The 27,026-nt window shown below is 39.5% G+C and overlaps 2 protein-coding genes across 2 annotated transcripts; both read right to left on the reverse strand.

Annotated features, from left to right (window-relative positions):
* Positions 1–1,192: 1,192 nt before the first annotated feature.
* LOC143887455 (metacaspase-9-like) lies at positions 1,193–3,211 on the reverse strand. The gene is made up of 2 exons (XM_077391538.1): positions 2,806–3,211; positions 1,193–1,880 (listed from the first exon to the last, which is right to left on the reverse strand). Exons 1-2 carry the CDS (start codon positions 3,194–3,196, stop codon positions 1,306–1,308), a joined length of 966 nt encoding a protein of 321 aa, XP_077247653.1. The 5' UTR covers positions 3,197–3,211; the 3' UTR covers positions 1,193–1,305.
* Positions 3,212–5,801: 2,590 nt separating this feature from the next.
* On the reverse strand, positions 5,802–17,264 carry LOC143887456 (uncharacterized). The gene is made up of 3 exons (XM_077391539.1): positions 16,652–17,264; positions 6,315–6,439; positions 5,802–6,230 (listed from the first exon to the last, which is right to left on the reverse strand). Exons 1-3 carry the CDS (start codon positions 16,986–16,988, stop codon positions 6,024–6,026), a joined length of 669 nt encoding a protein of 222 aa, XP_077247654.1. The 5' UTR covers positions 16,989–17,264; the 3' UTR covers positions 5,802–6,023.
* Positions 17,265–27,026: the final 9,762 nt, after the last annotated feature.

Raw genomic sequence — 27,026 nt, forward strand, 5'->3', positions numbered from 1 at the left:
TTGACATGTGGCCACTAGTAAGGAGCATGCCCGGCGGCCTTTAGCAGCCCTAAAACCCTTGGCCGGACCACCAGATCCCACGCTGTCTGCCACCTCCGTAGCACGCGAAAGGAAGCTTCCTCCCACACATGCGGCGTAGGGATCGTGCTCCCCTTCTCACAAAAGCCAATCAGCTTCCCACAAGGACTGAAATATACGGTATATGCCTATCATTATCTCTCCTCCAATAGGGGCACGCCACATCGCCCTACACGAAGCCACGATGTAAGGTGCTCCCTCCTCTATAAAAAGGACCCCGCGCTCGAAGGCAAGCGAGGGGGTGAGAAAATACAAGTCTCTGGTTTTCTTATAGCTTGGTTCTTCTGTTGTGCCGATTTCTAAAACTGGCGGGACCCACACTTCATTGGTATCCAAGTTCCCCTTCATATAAAAAGCCTCCTGCCACACTCTTTCTATTGAGACACCTCTCCCTTATTTCCTTTTTTTTTTTTTTTTGGTAGTAATTTCTACCTTAATTACTATTGATATCCTAAAATTTAGAAATCTACAATAAACTGTTACCTTTAAAATAAGGAGAAAATACTGATATACCCCCTCAACTATGGTGAAATTCCACTTCTAACTCCGTGGTATTGAAGGTAATAAAGACCACCCATTAGTTTTCAATAATGCTTGTTACATGAAGCGGGGAACGGGAACGAAGAAATTATCAAGGTGTGTCTTTGATGAATTTTGAACTATAGGGTGAAAAGTCAGGGAGCTTACTTTAAAATGTCAGAAAGTTGAGGGGTGTCTTTGGTACCTTCGATTCGACGGGGTTAGAATGGAATTTGGCCATAGTTGAACAAGTGTATCTGTATGTTTCCCTAAAAAAAATAAGACTTGCATCTCTCAAAGCAGCCTTCACATAATATGCTATATTAGATTTTGTAGAAACAAAAAGTTAAATTGTAGCTCAAGATATTACAAAAAGTTAAATTAGATTTAGTAGAAACAAAAAGATGCTGATCTCCCCTCTGATCCCATTTCTATTGTAGCTCAGACTCTTCGAGAGTTTCTTATGTCCGATTGTAATATCTCTCTTTTTCTTTAATAAATTCTAATCGGGGTCTGCCTGAACCCAGCTTACCTACGAAAAAAAAGAAGTTAAAATTGTTTTTGTTAGGATGGGATGCACGTTTGTAGATTGAGATTGATCTTTTAAACTTCATATTGTATTAGCTTTTGCTTGCTTATTCATTCATTACAATAGACACAAGCCAAACAAGAATAATCACACATGTAAGCCATCATCTGCATGCTCTGCTACATGGATTGCAAGAGAAAAGGCGCATCAGCATTCTTGTTACTGCAGTAGAGGCAGGGGTGCTGCACAAACCCGTGTGTGTGCAACACCTCCCTTGTACGTGTGACCAATTCCCTATTGCTAGGTGCAATCTCATGCCCCTTCAACACCATTTGAACTGCATTACTAAACGCCCCAAACGCCTTTCCCCCTTTGCCCTCTGGATTCATGTCTGCAGACGTCTCGTTTGCTTGACATCCACTTAGTAGGATGCCCTCGTCGGGACTGGCCAACTGTACTCTCCCTGGGTGGTTGTCATTCTGATGGAATTTGGCGCTCGCGTCACTCCCGAAGAGCTCTGATAAGTGAATACCGATGTTCGGAGAGTCGATTCTGGATAGGGATGATAGGTGATGTAGAATTGAATCGAATAGAATGGTTTTCGGGCGATGAAAGGAGCCAACGCGATTGGTGCTAGTGGGGCCGATTTGTTCTTTCTCCTTGTCGATTAGGCCGCCGCTGTGGCATGAGTCGGAGAGGATGGTGAAGCTTGCTCCCTCAGGCAAATGGTTGACCAGATGTCGGAAGTCAACGTCTGGAAGAAGATCATGGATCCTGTTAAACATTTAACAGTCACAACCTTACATAGTCCACCTACTGTTTTCCGTCTTCTCTACAAGAATAGGAAGTACAGGACTTTTCATGCAAATCGCTAATTTACAAAGTATTTTTTATACTTTGACGGCTATTTAAATAATAAAAGACTAAGTTGATCTAGTGTGTTTATCAAAACATGGTAGTGCCAATATCAATATCCGTCTTAAATAGAGTCCTTGAGATTATGAGTTAATTAGAAAGTTAAAAAATACCTTGAATCTTATGGGTTTTTCTTTGCTATTAGGATCTGGAAAATGAAAATTATTAGGATCATAGACAGCCCTTTAGTGGCTATTAGGATCTGGTAAAATGGAAATTAAGGAAAAGGAAAATTGCATGGAATTTAAAATTCCTTGGTCCACTGGGTTCGCAGTTTCTTAGAAATCGGGGAAATTTTTCAATGTTTGGGAAAATTTGATGGAAAATGAGTTAACCGTTAGATAATTCATTTTCCATGAAAAAAAAATGAGAATTTTCCCAGCAATAAGTAGCTTCTGTTTTTTATATTAAAATAAATAATTTTTTCATAAGAATATTCTTGTCAAATTGTTTAATATCTAATCTCTACTATAAATAAGTGAAGCCCCTCCTACTTTCTAGGGCTAATTAATCATTAGGATTATCTAGAATGTGAAGATCATCACGTCTTCATAGTGGGGCCTACAGATGAATGATCAAGATCATGATGGTGTTATGTAGGAGGGCCAACTGTAAGGTACACAATTAGGTGGAGTTTCAATGACCAGGTACCCCTTTTGTAGTCAATTATCCACCGTCCATTCTTGATCCTTCTGGATTGAACGATAGGATGAATGACTAGCTAAACACCGACTGGGCACATAATCCTTTATCATTAGTTATACCTGTGATGAGATTGAAATCGCAAGGAACAATTGCTTCTTCTTCCTTGTGCCCATGGTTCGTCCTCGGTGCTGGAATCCGGGTCCCGTGACCACTATAGTGAAAGAACAAAACATCACCCGGCTCAGCCCGGTCTACCATCCGACTCAGTGTGGTTCGAATGTTCGCACCGGTTGGCATGATCAGCGAGTCGGGTGCATCAGTCAAGAGTTCAATGTAGCTCGGATCAAAGCCGAAACGGTGCACCAGAACTTCTCGCATGGCGAGCACATCGTTTATGCATCCATACAACTCGTGTTCGGTGTTTTGGTAGTTACATCCTACGAGGGTAGCCATTCTCTTCATTCCCGTATTCATCTCTCTTTCCTTCTCCCTTCTACAAACTACGTTCATATAAAAATTTTAAAGTTTATATAGATTCTCTCCCCTTTGGGAAATTACTTGAGTGCCCTTCTTTAGTTAGTGCTTAATCAAATTTCCATTTCTTAGGTTTATTAATTTTACAATGTTGCCCCTAATTTGGGATGACATTTTGTTGTCTTTAAAGTTAATGTACTAGGCATCTTTTTTGGATAAGTGTATGGAAATATTAATATCAGGGTCAAATCCTCGTTGATGTTCTATTGTTCTAGACCATAATGCAATCTGCGACAAATAATAATAAGTAGCATTATTATGGAAAAAAAAATTCTCAAAAGGGCATATTTGTCACATAAAAAATTGGGATAGTTTTGCTTGTAATAGCTCGAGGGTATTAAGGTAAATGGCTGTAGAGATATCTTATGAAGTAGGCTGCGTGCTTGCGAAAACATTAGTTTCGGTTTTGCTCTGTTGGGTTTAGCTTCCAAGTCTGTAGTACTGGATTGCTTGAAGCAAGGAAATAGAACAAATATATAAAAGGACACAGATAATACACGTGGCATGTATGATGGATGATCAGAACCGCTGATCAACAGATAAGTGGGATCCAAATTTCGGGCTATACAGTTCTGGGTCAGGCTCGTGATTGAGTCTAACAGGGCCAACAATGCGTGTCAGTTAGAAACTACGTGAAGCTTAAACAACCTTCTAGGTTCAGAGCCTAACAAAAGATATTGCCTGCATCCATAGGGATTAGTCCCGTCCTGAAATGGGGTGGGCATACCCTATGTCATCAGAAGGAAGAAAAAAAAAAAAAAAAAGCCTAACACGAAATATCTATAATAGGTAAGAAACTAAATAGTATTTCAAAACCGTCACTCATGCCATATGTTTGTGTACTCTAACTGAACATGTTAATGGGACGGTTGGACACGGGAATAGCAAGGCGAGGTAGATAGACTTGCTCTTTCACAATAAAATAAATTTATGTGTGAAAACAGTAAAAAACTTTTTAGACATTGGGTAGCCCCATAAATATATTGAAAACACATTAATTTATGCATATTGATACTCTTAATTATGCTTGCTTAGTTTTTTTTTTTTTTTTGATGATGATGATATAGGGTATCCCCATCCCATTTTTAGGGCAGGACTAATCATATGGGTGCACACAATCACCTACAAACCACTTGATTCGGGTAACTCCAAGGGGACTTGAACTCATGTAACTCCAAGGGGACTCGAACTCATGTCTATGGGGAGCAAACCCATGACGCTAGCTGACGTGCCAACCCAGTCCGGGTTAATCTAGTAGTTGTTCCTATTATATTCTTGTGATGATGCATGCTAATAAGATAGAATAATTAGATAGCTTAATATATAATTAACTAATGCATTGAAAGATTAATCTGCTATTCAATCAGTAATACTAATTTCGTCGGGCAGTACAAAGCTAATCACATGCAGATGAAAATTTACCTGATTTAAACTCCTACAAAAATCAGGTCATAGATGAAGGAGAAAACAATAAAATTAAGGTAGTACCAACACTAAAAGAAAGAAGTTGTTAATAATGATTTCCAAAGCTGATAAGGCCTCCACTATTGAAGGGAACAATAAAACTGTTTCTTATCATAGAGATGGCTATAGTCCAAAGCAATGTCACAAAATGAGGATGAGAGACAAAATGCGGCCAAAGCAAAATTCCTAGTTGCTAGAATCGGTGTGGTTGAGTATTCGGTTGACGATGAAATAGCTCGAGTGAGTCAGAAGGAGTTTTGATTGACTTGGTCGGGTAACATGCGGATGCGGCCAAGAACTCGGCAATTGTAAAAGGGAACTTTCGAAACATCCGTCCAAAGCTTGGCCATGGAACCTTGATAGCCTTATCTAGTGATCTAATTTTCAATTAAAAATGACTTTTTCATAGATGTTTCTATCCGTGTGGTTTTGATTATTGATCTTTGTCGCCATATCCCTTTATTATCAGAAACATGCTCTAAGATGACAGGTTTTTCTGTTCGTTGGTTGGCAAAAGAGGCAAAAGTGACTTTGGATTATATAGCTTGGTCAGGGCAACATTATCTAACTAGTTTCGAATGGCGTCTGTTAAATGCCGGAGTTCATGTTAAAATGACAGTCATTGTAGTTGTCTGACAGTTAAGGTTTTCACCTCCTAACTTGGCCAAAAATATGTCAGTTGAGTTTCACCAATAACAAGAATCAACGCAAACAGTTCCAGCGGAATGAGAGATGAACCAACCTAAATCATAGGATAGATGAACCAAACCAAACAGTTCCAGTCGAACGAGTTGTCAGGATAGTTCTCAAGTTTCTAAGGTCCTATTATATTTTGGAATTCATGTTAAAATTTCAGCTACTGAAGCCAGATTGGATACACATCAAGGGCTAAAATTGACAGAAACTGTTCATCTGTTACATGCAGTCTTACACTCCCACTCATTGTCCATACAAAGAAAGTGTTTGTCTCTAATGATCAAACATGTGCCTACGAAAAACATGTCAAGCGTGTATGAAGATTCATGCTTCTCCACTCTTCTCAATTTCTGGCCAACAAAACACAACTAAAATGCCCGAAAAGTGTAGACAGGTAAGATACTATTATAGATGTAAGAAAAGCACAAGTGCTTGTGGTTATGCACATAGATAATGGATGAAGTATTATCCCTGCCAAATTCATGTTGGTGTAGAAACAAGTAACACGACCCATACACTTATAATGCTCAAATGGCTTAAACAACAGGAAATATATACAGAAAAAGTGTATAGAAGATATGGTCAGATAGAAAATTCAGTAGCTTTGGATAGCAGAGAACATAGGATAAAATGCAAGATAGCATCAAAGATCTTTCCAAACTTTAAAATCAGTATTTGAGCGGTTAGGGGAAATTATACTGTCTTGACACCCTAGGAAAAAGGTTTTTTGTGTATTATCAACATTAACCAGGGCGTGTGCTGTACCACTCGGACTAGAAGCAACAGCAATCTCTTCAGCACCAATTACAACTTCCGTGTAACCTTTTTCCACCATAAGACTGCTTTCCAACTGCAGATAGCTCATGTAATGAGATTATGCACTTATTGTAGAAAAAACAAATGCAATTCATGAGTTGCTTATAAGTTGGCATACCCTAAACTTTGTTTTGGCACCCCAAATGATAAATGTCTCATTGCAGGTATGATGTCTATGATTTCCCCGAACACCACCAGGTCGGATCTCACCCACATGGACAGAAATACACAATTGCACTCCCCCTGTAGGGAAAAAAAATCCTGTGTAGGTGAATCTAGATATCACAAAATAAATAATCTACAAATGATGATGAAGAAGACGGCGATGACAATTATGAAGCATAACTATAATTGGATGTTTTACAACAGAAACAATATCCAAACAGACATAAAACTATGAGCATGACTTAAGTATGAGCTTTTTAATATATGATAATGTACATCTCCCTTAATTATGACCAACATTGAAATTTTGGCAATCATAACTAAAATGCTGACCAGTATAATAGAAATTTGTCAATAAATTAAATGTTTCTCATCACCTTTTTTCACTTACTGGGAAAATGGTACTTGAGAGTCAAACCTTCTAAACAACTACAAATCTAAAAATAGAATGAAGTTGCTTTCTTTTGCTAGTGGCACGGTTCAACCATTCATTTAAGAAAAAAAAACGAGTTCTTCATGGAAAAGGATGAGAGCAATTCGGAAGTCCTAAACAAAAACCGCATTCTTCAAAAAATTATTAAAAAAGATAAACTTGGTTCATTTCATGAAAAGTTGAAAACTTTAAAAGTTAAAACCAGTGCCAATTCTCTACTATTGCAATGAAATATCAAAAAAGAAAAAACAAACAAAGTTGAGGAAAACTGCATCCTGGAATTAATCTAAAGAGAAAATAAACAAAATTGATGTGATTGGTTAAGAGGGAGGAAGAAGAAAATATAACACGGCAACACAATCAAGAGAAGAAGGAAAAGTGAGCTATGCTCAACCAAATTGATATGCTATCTATGATAGAGTACGTCAAATCTCCCTCCACTCCATCTCATACAACAAAATTTATAGGACACTGCCCCAAAACATTAATAACTACTACAACTTTCAACAACACAACTTACTAGACTTAATGAAATACAACTTACAAAGCAGTAGTTAACGAAACACAACTTACTAAACTTAATGGAATACAGCTTAGTATGACTAATAAATTAGTTGTAGAAGAATGTTAGCCCAAGGGTTCCCATGGGTTCATCCAATCACCATGTTTTGATGATCAACAAACACAAATTGATTAGTTCACTTATGGACTAATGTGTTGCCTTGAGTGTTATGCTATAGTCAGGTATTCACAGGTTAATTCATGCTATGCTTGAGAATGAACCAAAAACAAGTCAAAGGAGCTAGAACAAACATGAATCATCATGCCTTGGAGGTTCAACCAAGGACAAGCTCAATCTCAAGCATTTGAACAAGCAAGGGAAGATCACTGAAGGCCAAAGGTTGAGGATCAACAAGCTCAAAGGTCAAAGAGCTTGAATACATGGGTGACATCATCCCACAAGTGAAGACCTCAAAGAATGGAAGATATCAAACAAAGAGCTCGAATTGAAGATCGCACAAGCAAGCCTTGCACTCAAAGGAAGATCAAATGAAGGCTAGTTCAAGAATCATTCAAAAGAGTGCATAGAATGGTAGAATGTATATCCTGTTAGAGATTATGCTCTAAAAAGCCAGTAGAATAACTTTTATTAATCAATAAAGATTTATTTCATGACATGAATGGGTAATTATATTAATGAATGTGTGTGATGTGCTTATTTTATGACATAAGTTCGTCCTTAGGTATCGTAGTAGAAATGTCATGCTCAAAGGAGTCAGATCCAAGGGAACAAGGAGATATAGCATCTCGGTTCTATGCAAGCCTTAATAGTTCCTAGTTGGGAAAGCGACTGGACATCTCTTTCTGTACACAACTACCATCAGTCTTGCTTGCATGTAGATGTCATGAGGTGGCTTATCTCAATCATCTGAGTAGTGGACCCTAAGCAAAAAGAGTGGGTGCGACAATTGGATCACGCAACCGAACCGGATCAAACAAAGAACTACTTGTGGACAAGAGAATATAAAGTTGTTCTTCCAGACAGGACCCTTCACATTTCCTTAGACCTGAGGGATCTCATTAGTCTGTCGGCCCGTTCTAGGGTCTTAGTTCTTTCATAAGGATTCTAGTTTAGAGTCAGATTCGGATAGAGCTATATTCTAAAACAAACCCTCGAGACCAATAGTGATACTCAACAAGGGATTCTTCGCCCTAAAATTTAGGGATTGAAATTTACAATTTTGGCAGAGCTGTAAGCCTATTAAATAGCCTGGCAAGGCGGACTTGATAAAAGGTTTATTGGAATGTTTTATGAAATATTGAAATGTTTTCAAAGAATTTTACAAATGCATTTGGAGGACCGAACACCGCTTGACCAAAATAGTATACCAAGAGTGGGCCAAGGGGGCAAGAGATGTCCACCCCCCGTATGACTCAACTCAGTAGATGTAGTCAAGGACTTGCACATACAAGATTTCATTAGGGGTAAGATGATCTGACGGCCATCTTCAGGGTTACATCTCGATGGAGGCCACTGACCTAATGCGAGTGTAGTTTAACTCAAGGAAGCAGGATTCGTACCTGAAGGTGGGGATTCGCGATTCCCCGAATCGCGAATCGGAATCGTGATTCGATTCGATTCCTCGATTCTGAGGAATCCCGAATCGATTCCATCGGAATCGCGAATCCTAATTTGGGAATCACGATTCTGTTTCCATCAGAATCGCGATTCTTAAATGTTAAATACGCGTTTTATGATAATAAAATCCGCAGTTTTTCGTAATTTTGAATCAGGAATCACAAAAGTTAAAACTGCGATTCCCATTACATCAAATCCGTTCTTTAAGTGATGGGAATCGCGAATCCCAACTTTTTGACGTTAAATTATAGTTCTGGCCATCTTTTTTGTAATAAGGGTGGTATTTCCAGTAGGGACTTTTTTGTAATTTCAATTTAAAACCTTTAAATTCTTATAAAACGAGGGTTTTGAGTCAAACCCTAAAAACCCTTCTCTTTTATCTTCTCCTCTCTTTCACCGCCGCCCCTCTCACTCCCCCTTCTCCTCGCCGTCCGACGACATCTTCTTTCCGCCGGAAAGAAGAAGAAGGAGAAGAAGACGAAAGAAGAAGGAGAAGCAGGTATTTTTTATTTTTTCTGTTTTTTTTTAAAAACTAAAAAAGAAAGAATGGTTTCTGCGGATGGGTTTCTGTATGAGAATGGTTTCTGTGTGAGAAACCATTCTCACACAATTTCTGTGAAAATGATACCCCCCCCTCTTTAATCGGTTTGTGTGGGTTTGGCAGTGGCTTTTGGCTACTGATGTTAGCACTACCATGTTTTAATTATTGCACAACTGACCTTGATAGGATGATTTTTCAAAAGTACAGTGGAGCCCACTTGATAGGATGATCCAAACCATTCATTTGTCGGGCAATAACGTGTTGTACGCCATGGATCATCTCTCGAATGGTAGGATCATCCTATGAAAATGATCAATGGGGTACATCCAGTTGCCCAACAAATGGTTTGGAACTTTGGAATTGAATCATCCTAAGAAGTTGCCCCACTGTCCTTTTTGAAAAAAAACTATGCTTGGATCATCCTAAGAAGTAACTTGACACACACACACTACATGAGATGTGAATTTTGATTCCAAAAGTGTTTACTGATTCAAAATTGCATTTAGGCCCAATTAATTTTAGAATTTGAGAATTTAGTTTGAGTTCAAAATTGAATATTATCAGATTGAATGAGCTGATTGTAGCATTGTGCAAATATATTTTTATCAAATATTGTTTATGAATGAATGTGCTGAATTGCTGATTTTTTGTCTCTGACTCAAATTGAATGTACAAACTCAATCTGTCTCTGACTTAATGTCTCTGTACAACCATTCATTTGGTAGTGATAATATCATTTCGCTAGATATGTCTTGGAGATTATTAAAGGGAAATGATTTTAGCCCAGCCATATTTTGATACTCAATGCTATCTAGCTTATCTTTTGAGCTAATAAGATATTGTTTATCATTTGCCATTCGATAATAATACGCTACATACGAGCCTACGTGGGGCCTTTACGAGTAATGGCAAGCGGAATGGCTAAAGTCTCCAACAATGGTTTACTGGCATGGATCAATGGGTTGCATCAAGTGGAAGGAGTTAATCTTGGCAAGGTGGGCCTATGCAGCTTACACAATATTGCCACCGTCTGTGTTGATTGGGGTTTGATTCATGCCGCAATCAGTTGTTGGGATCCAGATTTGCATGTGTTTCATTTTGGAATGCAAGAGCTTTGTCCGTGGCTTGCTAGGGGAGTTGGTTGACTTGAGGATATGTTGAACTAGTCATCTGCAGTGTATCTAAATAAGTGGGATCCTTAAGATCTCCTATTTGAATCTTTTAGTAGTTGTAGTTTGAACGAGTCTTTAGTTGGACTAGTTGGACTTATCTTTGTTTGTTGATTTTCCTTCATTGTGGGAGATATTTTCTCCACATCAGTCGTCAGTCTTGGCTGTTTATGGGCATGGAATAATAAGAATAAGGCACCGAAATTCCTAAAATTATTGGGTTAATACTCAAAGGAGACCAGCCATCTCGAATTTGGCCTTTCTTTATCTGTTTAACATATCATTTTTGGTATCAAAGCCAAGGTTCTGGCCATGGCTGAAAACCCTCCGCCCAGTCTAAAGCTTCGTGAGGTTACTGAAATTGTGATGCAGCAGCGCGAATCCTTGCAACAAATGGAGGGTCGATCTGCCAATCTCGAGAAATTCATGCTGGAGGTGCGTCAAGAAATGGTGGCAATGAATTCTCAAATGCGGGAATTGACGAAATCCCAACAAGGTGGTCAATTTCTACAACTGGAGACTCTTCTTCAGTTGGCCCAGTGACAAGCTTCCAAAAGTAGACCTTCTCAAGTATGACGAAACTGAGGACCCTACGGGATGGATCCTCCAGGCTGAGCAGTACTTACAAGTCTATGATTTCTGACCCCACCAAAAGGTATTGTATGCCTCTTTCTCTCTCAAAGGAAAGGCATTACAGTACTACAAATATCTGCAACACGCCGGCATTCATTCTTGGAGATTGGCCCAAGTTTGTCACAGCCTTAGAACAGAGATTTGGCCCCACGGCATACGACGACCCCGAAGGTGCTCTTACCAAGCTAAGGCAGTCCACTATCGTTGTCGCTTATCAAGAAGACTTCGAAGCCCTGTCGGATCGAGTGGATGGGCTAAGTGATCACTTCTTGACCCGAACTTTCATCAGCGGGCTCAAAGATGAGATTCGTGACACAGTTAAATTGCACCGGCCGGCGTCTCTCACCGAGGCCATCGGACTCGCCCGTATGCAGGAGCAAAGCCTCAAGGCCCATAACACACCACGAACTACGCCTAACCCGGCACCTCGGCCAAAAACTCCGGTGCCGACAATTCGCAAGCTTTCCTTTGCGAAATGAAGGAACGACGAGATCGTGGTCTTTGTTATAATTGTGACGAGAAGTTCGCTCCGGGGCACCGTTGTAAAAAACAGACCTTGTTCTTACTGCTACTGAGGCGGTAGATTTTTCCCTAGATATGGAGCTTGAGGAGGACACCCCACCTGAAATTTCGCTACACGCCATTGCTGGAGCACAATCAGGGACAACAATGCGTATTTCCACCAAATTGGCCAAACGGTCGATTTGTATTCTGATCGATAGCGGTAGTACGCATAATTTCTTGGACTCAAGCATAGCTTACAAAGCAGGGCTCCGACAGATCTCTTCCATCCCAATCAGTGTAATGGTAGCCAACGGGGAATCACTCAATAGTATGGGGCGTTGCAATGATGTTAAACTTGACCTCCAGGGCGTAGCCACTACGGTGGATTTTGTCTTGTTGCCTTTGGCCGGCTGCGACGCGGTTTTGGGCGCCCACTGGTTGCGCACCTTAGGGCCAAATTTATGGGACTTCCAAAGCTTGCGCATGGAATTCCAATTGCGAGGTAAACGTCGCGTCTTATTTGGGGAACAACCGGGTAACCTATCTCTATTACAGCCTTTTCCCTCTGCCTCTCCCCGTGGCCTACTTTTCCAAATATGTCATCACCAACAAGAGTTGCCAAAAACTACGCCACCAAGCCTAGTCCAAACTCTTCTTGACCAATATTCCGATGTTTTCAATCCACCCACTGGCCTTCCCCCCCATCTCGACCACTTGACCATAAAATCCCTTTGACTGGATACCTCACCCGTAAATGTTCACCCCTATCGGTATGCGTATGTCCAGAAATCTGAAATTGAGAAACAAGTGGCTCAGATGTTAACCGACGGGATTATTCAGCATAGCCAAAGTCCATATTCTTCTCCCATTTTATTGGTAAAAAAGAACGATGGTTCATGGAGATTATGTGTTGATTATCGGGCTCTCAATTCTCTCACCATCAAAGACCGGTATCCTATGCCGGTGGTGGACGATCTGTTTGATGAATTACACTGCACAACTATATTTTCCAAATTAGATCTTCGTTCCGGGTATCATCAAATTCGGGTGGCAAGAGATGATATTCCAAAAACAGCATTTCGGACGCATGAAGGACACTATGAATTTCGGGTTATGCCGTTCGGACTCACTAATGCTCCATCTACTTTCCAAGCTTTGATGAATGATATTTTTCGGCCCTATTTACGGAAATTCATCTTAGTCTTCTTTGATGACATACTTGTTTATAGTAACAACTTGAAGGATCATATTTTACACTTACGAACTACCCTTGAGTTGCTACAGCAACATCAATTGCATGCCAAAATGTCCAAGTGCAGGTTCGCTTGTGCTGAAGTAGATTATTTGGGGCACGTGATTTCTTCTGGTGGTCTATCCGTGGATCACAACAAAATTGCTTGCATTCAAGCATGGCCTCTTCCGCGGACTCCACGGGCTTTACGTGGGCTTTTGGGCCTTGCCGGGTATTATCGAAAGTTCGTTCGTGACTTTGGAAAAATTGCATATCCTTTGACATTGATGCTAAAAAAGAATAACTTTGTATGGACTCAGGCGTCCACTCATGCTTTTGAGCTCCTAAAGCAGGCAATGTCTTCTCCTCCAGTATTGGCCTTACCAGACTTCACCAAACCATTCGTGATCGACTGTGATGCAAGTAGGGTGGGCATTGGCGCGGTATTAATGCAGAATCATCATCCTATATCCTTTTTAAGCCAGGCCTTGCATGGTCAACATTTATTTTTATCCACTTATGAGAAAGAGTTATTGGCTCTTGTCATGGCCATTTAAAAGTGGTGACCATATCTCTTGGGACAGCGATTTGTTGTGCGCACGGATCAACGATCCCTGAAGTATCTCCTTGAGCAGCGAGTGGGCACGCCGTCACAACAAAAGTGGATCGCCAAACTCCTCGGTTATGATTTTACGGTTGAATTCAAAATGGGTAACTCCAATCTTGCTGCAGATGCTCTGTCACGACAAGAATATTTTGGCCTGTCAAGCGTGGTCCCCACTTGGTATGATTCAATTAAGGAAGCATATGCTTCTGAGGTTGAACTACAGCGGCTTACGATACAATTTCATAAAGGAAAAGTGGATTGTTCCAAATATTCCTTAAAGGATGGGATTTTATTTTACAACGGGCGTTTGGTGCTTGCGGCAGGCTCCAAAGCTAGTGGCGATGTTATTGAAGCCATGCACAGTGGTCCGACTGGTGGCCATTCGGGATTCCACCAAACCTATTGGCGCATCCGGCGGGACTTCTTTTGGCCAGGACAACGTGACTCTGTCCGCAATTTTATCTGGCGATGTGATGTTTGTCAACGGGTTTAGGCCCAAAACACGAAACCGGCGGGACTTCTCCAGCCTCTCCCAATTCCGTCAAAGGTGTGGGAAGATATCAGCACGGATTTCATTGAGGGTCTTCCAAAATCAGACGGTAAAGATGCAATAATGGTGGTTGCGGATCACCTATCCAAGTATGCTCATTTCATCCCTCTTAAGCATCCATTTATGGCATCAATGGTGGCACGTCTCTTCACAGACAACATCTTTAAGTTGCATGGTCTCCCCAAGACTATCATTTCTGATCGTGATAAAGTTTTTGTTAACAAGTTTAGCAAGAGATTTTTAATTTGCAGGGGGTTCACCTTCAATTGGCATCGGCTTACTACCCTCAAACGGACGGGCAGACAGAGGTGGTTAACCGCTGTTTGGAAAATTATTTGCGTTGTTTTGCCGGGTTGCAGCCCTCACACTGGGCCATGTGGTTATCTCTTGCAGAATTTTGGCACAACACGAATACTAATACTTCCACAGGATTCTCTCCATTTCGAGTACTTTATGGGGTCGAACCACCACGGATGTTGTCTTATGTGTCAGGGGCTAGTGATATGGAAGAAGTGGATCACCAATTGTCCACTCGGGATGACGTTTTGAAGCTGCTCAAAGAAAATTTAGCTATGGCGCAAAATCGGATGAAAATGTTGGCTGATTTGAAGCGTACTGATCGAGAATTTGAAGTTGGAGATCTTGTGTACCTTCGGTTGCAGCCCTGTCGGAAGAGCTCAGTCCAGTTTCGGCGAGTTACTAAGTTATCACCGTGCTATTTTGGCCCTTATGAAATTATTGCTCGGATTGGGAAGGTAGCATATAAACTGCGGTTGCCCACGAGATCAAGAATTCATCTGGTCTTTCATGTTTCATTGTTAAAGCCAAAGCTGGGAGAAGGGGATGTTGCCCTTGTAAATTTACCAGAGTACACTGAGGATTTACCAGAGCACAATGAGGATGGGCTTGCGCTACCTCGGCCTATTCAGATTATGGATGAACGTTCGAAAAAACGTGGTAGACGTGTCATTACAGAGTTGCTGGTTCATTGGGAAGGACTGGATGTGGACGATGCTTCTTGGATTGACAAATGGACTTTGTTAAAGGAATATCCTAACCTCAACCTTGAGGACAAGGTTCTTTGACGGGGGGGTATTGATGTGTGCATGGGTTACGTGGCTTGCTAGGGAGTTGGTTGACTTGCTGCAGTGTATCTAAATAAGTGGGATCCTTAAGATCTCCTATTTGAATCTTTTAGTAGTTGTAGTTTGAACGAGTCTTTAGTTGGACTAGTTGGACTTATCTTTGTTTGTTGATTTTCCTTCATTGTAGGAGATATTTTCTCCACATCAGTTGTCAGTCTTGACTGTTTATGGCCATGGAATAATAAGCATAAGGCACCGAAATTCCTAAAATTATTGGGTTAATACTCAAAGGAGACCAGCCATCTCGAATTTGGCCTTTCTTTATCTGTTTAACATATCAGTTAATCACCATAAAGGATCTCAGCTGAACTCAACAAAGCCTTTGTCCCAAACTAGTTGGGGTCGGCTAAATGAATCCTTTAGAAAAAAATTCATGAAGAAGGAATCACCATAAAGGATATAGTGGATTAAAAATAAATAAGCCTACATCAAGAAATTGAGAGACAACAGAAAAGAATTACATAGAAAATGTCAAGAAACACTCTTGTTACCCCAAACTCATAAAAAATATATGTAAAGATGCATTTTGAAGTGAAAAAACTGATTGAAGAATACTAAGGAAATGGAGACCTAACAGTATTGAGAAAAATATACTTTGCACAAATCAAGAAGAGAGCCACATCAAATATTTGAAAAACATCTACAGACAATTTGTTACAAAAATAAAAAGAAATGAAGAGGAACATTAGTAAAACACAATACTACCACCATAATTCCCTGTAATGAGCAAAAAACTAAGGCTACACAATAAAGAAATAGAAATCTACTCTGAAAAGCTAAAGAAAAACAGAGAGACCATTTAAATAAACAAAAACAAATTAGCAAGAACAGAACAATATCAAGAAAAACCCATTAGTTTTCCACCAAAATTTCCCAATTAATCAGCCAAAACAATAGGCAACCTCTCAAAAGAAGATGCAAAACTAATTCAATCAACGAAAAAAAAAATAACTGAAAATTCACAAAAGAACAATGTCATTAAAACCCATTAGTTCCAAACCCAAATTTCCCAATTAATCAAAAACACCCACATGAACCCTTTAGAAAGAAGCAAATCCGACAGCAAGCAAATAAATAGACTCATTCACAAAATTTAAAGAAATAGGAAAAAAAAAGAACTAACAAGAACAATATCAAGAGAACCCATTATATTCTCACCCACATCAAGCAACAAATTTGTCAAGAAAAAAAAATAACGGGCAACACAATGAACCCTAATTTCGTGGCATATTTCACAATTAATCAACATACTAACAAGAACTCGCAGAAAAAGACCCAAAACACACATCTAAAACAATTAGAAAATATTAGAAAGAAAAGGAAAGAAACCAACTGACCAGATATCCCTGCTTCATGGGCAACGATAACTGGATTCAGTAACCACCCTCTCTTGTCTCTGAAGATCTGAGAAGGCAATTCAGAGCTGAACCTCACCAAATTAGCATTGGCATCAGACTCCTTACTCCATTGCTGCCCTTGTTGGGATTGCTGGAATTGCGAAAAGAATTGGGTGGAATGCTGAAACCTGAGAGTAACCCATGTGAGCAAAATGAAGATGAAGAGGAGTAATGGGAATGCTTGGGGCCTCTTCAAGAAGAAGATGAGAGAAGAAAACGATTGAGACTGTTGGTTTTCAGATGAGGGGTTTGAATTTCTCCTACTAGGGTTTGCCATTGAAAAGCACTGTCTGAGATAGGAAGGGTTTGTACTTTTTAAAATTCACTTACTGGGATTTTTCTGAAACTGTCCCTACTCGTAATCAAGCCCGGTAGGGCAAAGGAGGTCCAATACTCCTATCTTCTATTGATAATAAGCGTCCATTTGAATTTTCCTTGTATTGGATCTTTTATGGGGAAAATCATTCTAATCATCCAGTTCTAACATCAAATAATGTGTTTTTTTTCCGCTAATTGTAAGATAGGCCATGTAATATATTTAGCCTTACATTTTCAAGGACAAAAAGTGCGTGTAAGAGGGAAGTGATATATTGGCCCCTTTTCATTACTTGGGACACCCACTACTTGGCAATCAAATCCGTTGAATCCTTCCCATGTGAAGTACAACAGCCCTTTTGCAGTCCTATATACACTGCAGTTGGGTGTCTCGATTAATGAAAAGGGGTGGATATATCACTTCCCTTGTAAGATTGGCGTAATTTTGGCCATGGGTCCAAAATCAAGGCCTATGAAGTGTATTGTTCCCATTGGCCATGCATGGGACCTAATTGTGTCGCCTACAAAAAATAAGGTATTTCTCATTGGGTGATAGATTGGCATTACCCTTACATATAATTGATGTACATTTTTCCAGGAATAATCTATTATAATATAGCAGGATGGGGGTTTCACTGTAACGCGAAACGATTAAAAATGATTTTCACGTAACGCAAAACGATTTCAATAAAAGGAAAATCGCTGCGAAATCCTGAATCTCTCTCTCTCTCTCTCTCTCTCTCTCTCTCTCTTCACACACAATTTCACTCCTTTTTACGCCAACTATTCCTCTAGCAAAATTATCTCCCTATCTTTCTGATTAAAAAAGTCCATCCTTATCACAATATCTCGAACGTAATTAAGAGTGGGCTCTATGAATGTCAAGATTTTGGGAAGCTCTTATCTCCTCATTAAATAGTAAATTCCCATTAAGACTTTCCCATTTATTCACACCATGCACATTTGAGGGGCCCACTTGATGAACAATTCTAGCCACTAAGGGTGGGCCTATGAATGTCAAGATTTTGGGATGCTCTAATCTCCCCATTTAACAGTAAACTCCCATAAAGACTTTCCCATTTATTCTAAGTATGGGTGCAACTTGGTTCGGGCTCAACCTGAACCTGAGGGTTTCAACCTGATTTTTGCTTGGGTTGAGTTGACATTTCCTCAGGTTGGGTTGGCTTGGGGTTGACAAAAGCCAACCTGATTTAATTTTGGGTTGGGTTAGGGTTGAGGCCTTGGTAACCCGACCCGACCCAAACCGGACCTCCTCCTCTATTTTTATCTTGATTTTCTTTGGGCCCAAGGTGAACCGGAACCAACCCGACCCAATTTCGGGTTAGTTTGGTTGGGTTAGGGTTGAGGGAATGCTATCTCAGGTTTGGTTAGAAGTTGCATCCCTAATTCTAAGGCTCTCTCAGTATCTCCTTTCCCATTTATTCTAAGTAGGGGTGCAACTTGGGTTGGGTTCAACCCGAATTTTGCTCGGGTTGAGTTGGCATTTCCTCTGGTCGGGTTGGCTTAGGGTTGGGAAAAGCCAACCTGATTTAATTTTGGGTTGGGTTAGGGTTGACGCCTTGGCAACCCGGCCCGACCCGAACCGGACCTCCGTCCTCTATTTTTTATCTTGATTTTCTTTAGGTTATTATATTTTTTCTGTTTGGCCCAAGGTGAACCACAACCAACCCGACCTGATTTCAAGTTAGATTGGTTGGGTTGTGGTTGAGAGATTTCGACGCTCAGGTTGGGTTAGGGTTGAGGGAATGCTATCTCGGGTTGGGTTAGGAGTTGCACCCCTAATTCTAAAGCTCTCTCAGTATCTCCTTTCCCATTTATTCTAAGTAGGGGTGCAACTTGGGTCTGGTTCAACCCGAATCTGACAGGTTCAACTCGAATTTTTCTTGGGTTGAGTTGGCATTTCCTCGGGTCAGGTTGGCTTAGGGCTGGGAAAAGCCAACCTGACTTAATTTTGGGCTGGGTTAGGGTTGAGACCTTGGCAACCTGACCCGACCCGAACCGGACCTCCGTCCTCTATTTTTTATCTTGATTTTCTTTGGGTTATTGTATTTTTTTTGTTTGGCCAAAGGTGAACTGAAATTCCAAGGGTGGTCCCGAGTACGGCAACTTATGAGGAGTGAGAAATTAGGTTGCTAACAAGTTTTAACTCTTTTGAAAACTCAAACCCAATTTTGGAAATTAAGAGATCAACAATAAAATTCAAGGACACAAGTTAAATCAAAAGTGCAAATGCAAATAAAGAGCAAGAGTAAGAGAGATTGCACCCGAGATTTAAAGTGGTTCGGTCCTCCAAACGCGAGGCCTACTCCACTCCACCAACCAAACGCGTTGATGGCTTCACTATGTGATCTTCTTAACTTCGACGAAGATCGGTGCCGATTACAAATTCCGATTACCTTTAACCTTGGTGGCAATCTTCACCACGGAGAGTGGGCTACGCTTCTCCGAACACTCGCCCAATACAAGTTCTTTGAGTAAGAAAGAAAGAACAAAAAATCCCTCACAAGGGTTTACAAAATGTAGAAGATGTACAAATTTAGCCTATGATCCAAATCCTAAGCTTTAGAGGATGAGAGGCATAATCAAGTTTTGATTCACTCTTTGGATGTTCAAATAGAGTTTAATAGTGTTAGGATTCATGGTCTTGAAGTTTAGAATGCCCATATATATAGGAAAACCAAAATATGACCGTTCAATGGCATTGTTGTAATTCCTGGAAAAATCGCAACGGCTAAAAATTCGACCGTTGTAGTGTTCTCGGAGTTCCGAGAATATTTCTCGGAGTTCCGGGAATACAAACAGAAGTTGGAAAAAAGTCTACTGGACCATTTCTTGGAGTTCCGAGAAGCCTATTTCATGCAGATTTTCATTTCTTGTTTTTAGGCTTCCAACTTAACACCAAGATGGGATTGCTATGAGGGTTCCAAGGTGCTGGAACACCACAAGGACAATCTCTTATATATTTAGGGTGTGTGTTTATTTACTTAATTATGCCTCTAAAATCTAAAACTAAGATTGGATCTTTTACAATCTAAATATGACTTTGGTCTTCAATGGATTCTTCAAGTCTTCATTTGTCTTGGACTTCGATGTCTTTGGCCTTCATGATGTGGTCCAATGAGATCTTCTTGGCCTCAATCCAAGCAATGTTGTCTTAGCACCAATGTGATCTACAACTTAGACAATCAAATACATTAGTGATCATAAATCACTTGTGTATTGGAATCATCAAAATAAGATGGGAATGCCAAGGTGGAAACCATTGGGCTTACAATCTCCCCTTTTTTGATGATGACAAGCACAAGAGATTTTCCAATAAAAGCATTCATATTTTCCTTATACTAGAATTCTCTCCCCCTTTGGCATCAATAAAAAAGATTGGGGTAAAAGAGAAACAAAGGGATGAAATATTCAATTTAAAGCTCCCCCTTTTTCAAGGAAAAAGACAAACCTAGAACTCCCCCTATTTAGAATTTTCATTCAACATATGAGGGGATATTTAATTAACTTTGAAAAAGATATTCAATTTTAAACATTAGCCCCTAATCTAAGCACATATGATGAAAATCATATGGGGGCTTTGGGAATCCAAGCTTTCTTGGATCCACCTCTATCCCTAATCTTAGATGCACATTGGAATTGGTAATGACCATTTATTCCACAATAATGGCATCTAACATGAGGGTTAGATAAGCTAGTCCTATCATAAAAGGCATGATCAGGTCTATGACTAGCTTTCCTCAAGATTATGTCAATAATTTTGTCACCGTTTAGGAAACCATGGAGACATAATCTTAATCTTTCATTTTCATTATGAAGATGTGTTATTTGATTTAGAAAATCATTTGTATTATCTTCATAAGATTTGGAAGAGCTTGCCACATTTTGAATTTGGCAAGTTTTCTCATCCAAACAACCCGTAAGGGTTTTAATCTCAAGTTTAAAAATTTCAATTTGTGCTTGAGATTTTGATATGGAAGAGGATGATTCATTTTTCAAAAAGTCAAGTTCATTTTCTAATTTTGAAATAGATTTTTTAAGAACTTTAGTTTTTGCAATTTGACAATGCAAGGTATTGCACAATTCATCATAAGATATTTTTTCACTATCACTACTTGATGAATTACAAGAGGGGTTTGAATTTACCTCATCTTCATGGGTGAGTGCCATGAAGCAAAGATCATACTTTTTATTTTCTTCCCCTTCGCTTGAGCTTTTGCCCGAGGTGCTCAAAGCATCCCAACCGGCGGCAAGAGCCTTGTGCCTCTTCCATTCCTTCTTTCCCTTGTATTTTGAGGAAGATGACTTGAGAAGTGGGCAATCCGGTCTTTTGTGTCCGGTCTTCTTGCAATTATAGCACCTTATTCCTCCTTCTACTTCACTTTCTTATTTCTTCTTCATTTTATCCTTTTTATGTTTCTTTCTCCATAAGCTTTTAAATTTCCTTAAAGCTTCGTCTTCATCGCTATCTGCCTCGCTAGAGGATGATGAGTTCGCTTTGGAGGCTTTTAGAGCTAGAGATCGACTCTCTTTTTCTTTCTCTTTCGGCTTCTTCTCCTCTTGTCGGCTAGTGAGGAGCATCTCATGGGTGATGAGAGATCCTACAAGCTTCTCCATGGTTAGCGTCTTGAGATTCTTTGATTCTTGTATGGCGGTTACATTTGGATCCCAATATGGAGGAAGAGACCTAAGCAACTTACTCACAAGCTCATCAGTAGGAGAAGATTTACCAAGATTTGCTAGTTCATTAGAAATTTAAGAAAAACGGGTATACATTTCGAAAATGTTTTTGTTTTGATCCATTCTAAACATTTCATATTTGCTCTTTAACAAGTTTATTTTGGAATCCTTAACTTGAGATGTTCCCTCATGGGTAATGGCAAGTGTATCCCAAATAACCTTGGCGGAATTAAAAAGAGCAACTCGATTAAACTCCTCCGTAGATAGGGCGCAAAACAAGGAATTTATGGCTTTGTAATTTAAATTTGCATGCCTTTTTTCTACGACATTCCATTCTTCAAATGGTTTGGAAGGCAACATGTATCCATTCTCAACAATGTGCCAAAGTTCCACATCTATCGAAAGAAGATAGATGCGCATCCTTGTCTTCCAATGTCCATAGTTGGACCCATTAAAGAAGGGATGTCTAGTTGTGGAATGGCCCTCCGGAAGTCCGGTTCTATTTCTATCCGCCATTTCATAATTAGAAAGTTGCCAAAGATCTTATGATCTTTCCCTTGTTGAAATTTTTAAAGAAAATTTTTCCAAAGATTTATAGAAAGAAAATATTTTAAGAGCCTTTGCTCTGATACCAAGTGAAATTCCAAGGGTGGTCCCGAGTACAGCAACTTATGAGGAGTGAGAAATTAGGTTGCTAACAAGTTTTAACTCTTTTGAAAACTCAAACCCAATTTTGGAAATTAAGAGATCAACAATAAAATTCAAGGACACAAGTTAAATCAAAAGTGCAAATGCAAATAAAGAGCAAGAGTAAGAGAGATTGCACCCGAGATTTAAAGTGGTTCGGTCCTCCAAACGCGAGGCCTACTCCACTCCACCAACCAAACGCGTTGATGGCTTCACTATGTGATCTTCTTAACTTCGACGAAGATCGGTGCCGATTACAAATTCCGATTACCTTTAACCTTGATGGCAATCTTCACCACGGAGAGTGGGCTACGCTTCTCCGAACACTCGCCCAATACAAGTTCTTTGAGTAAGAAAGAAAGAACAAAAAATCCCTCACAAGGGTTTACAAAATGTAGAAGATGTACAAATTTAGCCTATGATCCAAATCCTAAGCTTTAGAGGATGAGAGGCATAATCAAGTTTTGATTCACTCTTTGGATGTTCAAATGGAGTTTAATGGTGTTAGGATTCATGGTCTTGAAGTTTAGAATGCCCATATATATAGGAAAACCAAAATATGACCGTTCAATGGCATTGTTGTAATTCCTGAAAAAATCGCAACGGCTAAAAATCCGACCGTTGTAGTTCTCGGAGTTCCGGGAATACAAACAAAAGTTGGAAAAAAGTCTACTTGACCATTTCTCAGAGTTCCGAGAATTCTCGGAGTTCCGAGAATTTCTCTCGGAGTTCCGAGAAGCCTATTTCATGCAGATTTTCATTTCTTGTTTTTAGGCTTCCAACTTAACACCAAGATGGGATTGCTATGAGGGTTCCAAGGTGTTGGAACACCACAAGGACAATCTCTTATATATTTAGGGTATGTGTTTATTTACTTAATTATGCCTGTAAAATCTAAAACTAAGATTAGATCTTTTATAATCTAAATATGACTTTGATCTTCAATGGATTCTTCAAGTCTTCATTTGTCTTTGACTTCGATGTCTTTGGCCTTCATGATGTGGTCCAATGAGATCTTCTTGGCCTCAATCCAAGCAATGTTGTCTTAGCACCAATGTGATCTACAACTTAGACAATCAAACACATTAGTGATCATAAATCACTTGTGTATTGGAATCATCAAAATAAGATGGGAATGCCAAGGTGGAAACCATTGGGCTTATATGAACCAAAATCAACCCCACCCAATTTCAGGTTAGATTGGTTGGGTTGTGGTTGAGAGATTTAGAGGCTGGTTGGGTTAGGGTTGACCATCCTCAAACTGAGGCTCAGGTTGGGTTGGGTTAGGGTCTAGGGAATGCTATATCGGGTTAGGTTAGGGTTGGCCTCAACCCGATCCAACCCGACCCGAGTTGCACCCCTAATTCTAAGGCTCTCTTAGTATCTCTTTTCAACAGCATCTTCTATCATAGTATGACTCCTGCTCTTTCTCCCCGCCCTCTCCCTCTCATCTCTACAATTATCTTTTCCTCTCTTTCTAACTACAAATCTTTTTTTCCAGGCAAATCTTATTCTACCCCAGCCCAAGCCATAGCCAACTGCAGCATCAGATTGCCACTCAGGTGCTCACTAGGTGTAGACACTCCCATTTTGCTACGCTTTGAAAAGCAAGAGATTCGGAAGTTTCATCGAGTCTTGAGTCGGTCTTCCGCATTAGATTAGGTATTCTTGCATTTTTAAGGAGTTTTGAAGTTGATTCGCAATCCTAAAAGTCTCTAGGGGGTTCCATTGGCCTCCGGAAGATGAAGATTTAAGTTTCCGATCAAGTAGCAAAACCTGCTATTTTGGGAATTTCTCAGGATTTTCCATATTTTTCATCAATTTTTGCACTACAGGGGTAATTTGGTCATTTTCAGTATGTCCAATTTGATCCCCGAGTTGTGTCTGAGAAATCTTGAGTAATTAAATGAATTTTGGAAAACATGCTAAATTTAGAATTTCTCAGGGGTTTCACTTGATTTGAAAATTTCGTGTGTCGAGGGCATTTTCAGGGAATGCTAAATGGTCTTGTTTGATATCGTCCGCCAAAAGAAACAAACTTAAAAACTTGTTATTTTTTAAGTTTGACTATGAAGACTTTCCATTTTTAACTTTTTCCTTTGAGGGCAATCTAATTTGAGGTCATTTTAGTCGCTTTTAGGTGTATGGGTCAAATAGGGGCATTTTGGTCCGAAAAATTGCTTTTCCTATAAAGGATGGCTCGACCATGTGTTTGGGTTGGGTTCATTCATAAAAAAGTTTGAATTTAATGAAATTTTATTTAAAAAATCCAAAAAACACTTTAAAAAGACCCATTGGACAAAAGCCCATGTAGGAGGCCCATGTGGGTTGGCCCACATGGTTGGGAGCCTATATGGGTAGCCCACTTAGTTGGACGTCCAACATGGGGTGAGGTGGGTGTAATAACCGGTAAAATATATATATATATATATATATATATATATATATATATACAAATAAATAAAAATGGCCTCATAGGTGGGTAATCATCGGCCATTACTCATTTTTCCCCGAGTTAATCGGGCATGAGGACATCTGGCATAATGGCGCGTACGCGATTCGAACCCAATGCTGAGCGAGGATTGAACGACTTCCTACCACTAAACCACCGTCTCAGATGTCAACTAAAAATAAGTAGATACTTACACATATTAAAAATTATCAATAGTCACTATTCATAATTACTATTCACAATAATCACTATGCAAGATTACTATGCAGAAATACTACGTAAGATTACTATGCAGAAATACTATGCAAGTTCACTATTGAGATAAACTGTTCAAAATTACTATTCACAGTAGGACCCACCGAGTACTATTCACAAGCGGGTCCCACCAACAGTGGGTCCCACATTAGCGGGCCCCACACAAGCGGGTCCCACATCAGCAGGCCCCACACAAGCGGGTCCTACCACCAGTGGGACCCATAACAAGCAGGACCCACAAATAGCGGGACCCAACACTAGTGGGAACCACTACCAGAAGGACACACCGCAACCACTTTCATTAACTCATTGGTTAAGCGGGTCACTCCACAACCACTATCATTAATGAGTAGTTGCGCTTCACCGACGAAAATAATAATTAAATAATATTAATCATCCTGTTACTATTCAAGCAGCCTTTACTATTCATTTATTTATACCTTTACTATTCCTATATTTTTGTAAAAGCATTTAAGAGAAGCATTTAAGAGCGTAGTTGTGAATTTAAGAATGTAGTATCTATAAATAGAGGCTCTCATTTTGTTATTTCGACAAACTCTAGTAGTGCTAAAAAAATTCAGAGAAGAAAGAGTAAGAGAAAGAGGGAAAAAGAGAGAGAGGAAAAGGAAAAGGAAATCCACTTCATCACTACCAAGGTAAGTCTTTCATATAGATAGTTAAAATATTTATTATGGGTAATATGGTTGGTTCTACCACCTATGTAAATATTAGGATAAAGCATGCATAAGAGGCGATAACTCGCTATAGATTATGCAAGTTTTATCATCTTATTTGAATGGTGAAATGCTAGCATAGTAACCGTAAAGTAAACTTTAATCAAAGAAAGGCGAACTGCTGAGCATAGTAGCCAAGAAATAAACTAAATCAAAGAATGGTGAACTGCTGAGCATAGTAACCTGTGGGGTCCACATGAATAGTAACATATGGGGTCCATATGAATAGTGCATGCTGGGCCCCATGATCTTAAAAATTTAATAGAAAGAACACTGAACACAGGGAACATTATTTTGGACATAGATGGACATTACCTGGACAGAAAGGACACTGCCTTAAAACATGAATTTGATTAAATTAGAATATATTTACAGGTTATCCACTCCAAGGTGTAAGCTCAAACAAACCTGTGACCGGAAAACTATATGTAAGGGTTGTAAGGGTTTTTCTTCCATTGATTCTCTTTTGCTATATATAAGGGTTTTCTTCCATTGATTCTCTTTTGCTATATGTAAGGGTTTTCTTCCATTGATTCTCTTTTGCTATATGTAAGAGTTTTCTCCATTGATTCTCTTTTGATATACTGGATGTGAATAGTTCATATTCTTTGATTATCTTTATACGCAATTGCTATAAGAGTTTCTATCCTTCTAAGATCCACAACTGATGAGAATCCAAGGGGGATCCTTTCTTTCAGACCCCATTCCTTTCAGATAAATGATTTTACTGATAAAGCTATAATTCTATTTTGTATCCTCGAAACTTGTTTCCGTGAGATATGTTTATGTTTAGGGTTTATCTTGTGATACCCTAATTTTGAATACGGACTGAGTTATGATATGATGACGGGTGGACGCGTTATAGTCCTCCATGTGCACGTGGGTAAAGACGACTCTAGAGAGTGTAAATCTAGAGGATTATGAGCCGAGGTATGGCTATGAATGGGCCGAGATATGGCTATGAATGAAAGCATCTATGCTTAATGAAGTCTATATATATAATTCTTCTTGATATCAAGTTCTGTAAGTTTTCTCTATACGTTTGGAAAGTATGTTGTGCTTATTCTTTCTTTCCATGTTTATAATGTGAGATGTCCTATCTGCAAAATATCATGTTCTTATGAGCTCTGCAAAATATCATGTTCTTATGAGCTTGACAATTCTACATCAC

The sequence above is a fragment of the Tasmannia lanceolata genome, unplaced genomic scaffold, assembly GCF_043159265.1.
Source record: "Tasmannia lanceolata isolate RefF3 unplaced genomic scaffold, GAP_Taslan_0.1 ptg000012l, whole genome shotgun sequence".
Lineage (NCBI taxonomy): Eukaryota > Viridiplantae > Streptophyta > Magnoliopsida > Canellales > Winteraceae > Tasmannia > Tasmannia lanceolata.